Here is a 1,570-nt window from a genome sequence, read left to right as displayed (position 1 = left end):
ACTCGGCCATGGGGTAAGGGCGGCCTGAGAGGGACAACTCCCTTGCCTGGGGCTGCTTCATGAGATCTACAAGTCACTCGGTTTTCCTCCAGGAACAGGACAATCACTACGAGTCCGATATAGTGAGACCCTGGAGACCCTGTACAAAAAAAAGTACCACAAAAAAAAAAAAAAAAAAAAAAAAAAGCTTGAGATTAAACAAAAGAAAAACAAAGTGAGCGCAAGGCCAGCCTACAGCTGTTGCAAAAAGACCAAAGGAAAAAAGTAATTTTTTTTTTTTTATTTTTTTGCAGAACCGGGGCTTGAACTCAGACCCTTACACTTGCCAGGCAGGCTCTTATTCTACTGAGCCATCTCCCCAGCCCCCCAAAAAGATCAAAAAGTAAGACAAAATAAAAATAAAAAAGCACAGAGGGCACTTGATTCATCCAACGTTATTCTCAGGATTTGGGGGCAGGTGCTCACCATCTGTAGCTACCCTGGGATATTTACGCAGCACAGAGACAGACAGTCACGTACTCGGTGTCTGTGAACCTCTCGGGGTGCAGTGCGCTGTGCACGCTGGGGTCCAGCTCCCCACAGGGCAGGGACTCCGGGCTGCTGTCCCGGGATAAGCAGGCGCTGCGGGACATCCTAGGGCGGTGCACGTGGTCGCTTCAACGGGCCAAGCTCGGGGTGAGCTCCCTCTTCCCACCTCATATGTTCAGCAGGTTCCATTTCTCAGCACTTGCAGTTCTGATAAATGCGGTTTCTGACAAATGTTATAACCCACTATGGCCCAAGTTCAGCAAGAAAACACTCATGGAGGGGCAGGGGAGTTGGCTCAGTGGAATAAGCGCTCCCCCGGCAAGCGCAAGGGCCTGAGTTCAATCCCTGGTTCTGAAAAAAAAAAAAAAAATTCACTCATGAGAGACCAAATGTAGGAAAAAAGCCTTGTAGAAGCCAGGGTTAGTTCTGGGTCACGTGGACCTTGCTGTTTTGTTTCGTTTTGTTGGCGGAACCGGGGATTGACCTCAGGCCCTTGTGCTCGCCAGGCCAGCGCTTGTTCCACTGAGCCATCTCCCCGGCCAGGACCTTGCACTTTAACATTTGTGTTCTCTCCAGCTTGGTGCATTTGCTCCTGTCTCGTGGCTCTGCTTCTCCTTAGTGGGCTTACGGTTAGCTGCAGGGGAGAACAGCTCAGCCGCAGCGCAGGCAAACTTAGAGGACTGTGCATGCACTCTGGGAAGGGCCTCGTAGTCTCAGGCCGTGACTGCCGTCTTGTGGTTGGATAAACTCCGTACTCGCCTTTCTGGAAAGTTCTTGCTGCCTTTAGTAACCCGACCCGCCGCTGTCTTTGGGCCAGCAGGCCTGCCTGGCCCCAGCGGGACATCAGAGCCCCGCGCAGCACAGCTGCGCTCAGATCGCGGCTTCCTTGCGCTAGCGGCCCTGGCTGGCTCCACAGGGACGCAAGTAAATGCGTAACAGAGCTGAAGGAGTCCCTCTAAAACATGCTTTGGTTTTCTTCAGTACTGAAGGTGTAACTCGGGGCTGGAGGCGGGTTAGAAGGAGGAGGGCCTGCGCCCCACCT

General features: G+C 52.5%; 1 protein-coding gene across 1 annotated transcript in view; it reads right to left on the bottom strand.

The window, feature by feature from the left end:
• LOC101566810 (histone-lysine N-methyltransferase PRDM9-like) overlaps positions 1-632 on the bottom strand; it is a 14,761-nt gene extending 14,129 nt beyond the window's left edge. Inside the window, exon 1 of the mRNA XM_023706885.1 lies at positions 520-632. Within this exon, the coding sequence (XP_023562653.1) occupies positions 520-632 (113 nt within the window). The remainder of the gene's footprint in view (positions 1-519) is intronic.
• Between the last annotated feature and the right edge of the window lie 938 nt (positions 633-1,570).

Source organism: Octodon degus, unplaced genomic scaffold, assembly GCF_000260255.1.
Source record: "Octodon degus isolate 3935 unplaced genomic scaffold, OctDeg1.0 scaffold00274, whole genome shotgun sequence".
NCBI classification, from domain to species: Eukaryota; Metazoa; Chordata; class Mammalia; order Rodentia; family Octodontidae; genus Octodon; species Octodon degus.
The sequence above is the reverse complement of the archived record's forward strand: the minus strand, read 5'-3'. Positions and strand labels throughout refer to the sequence as shown.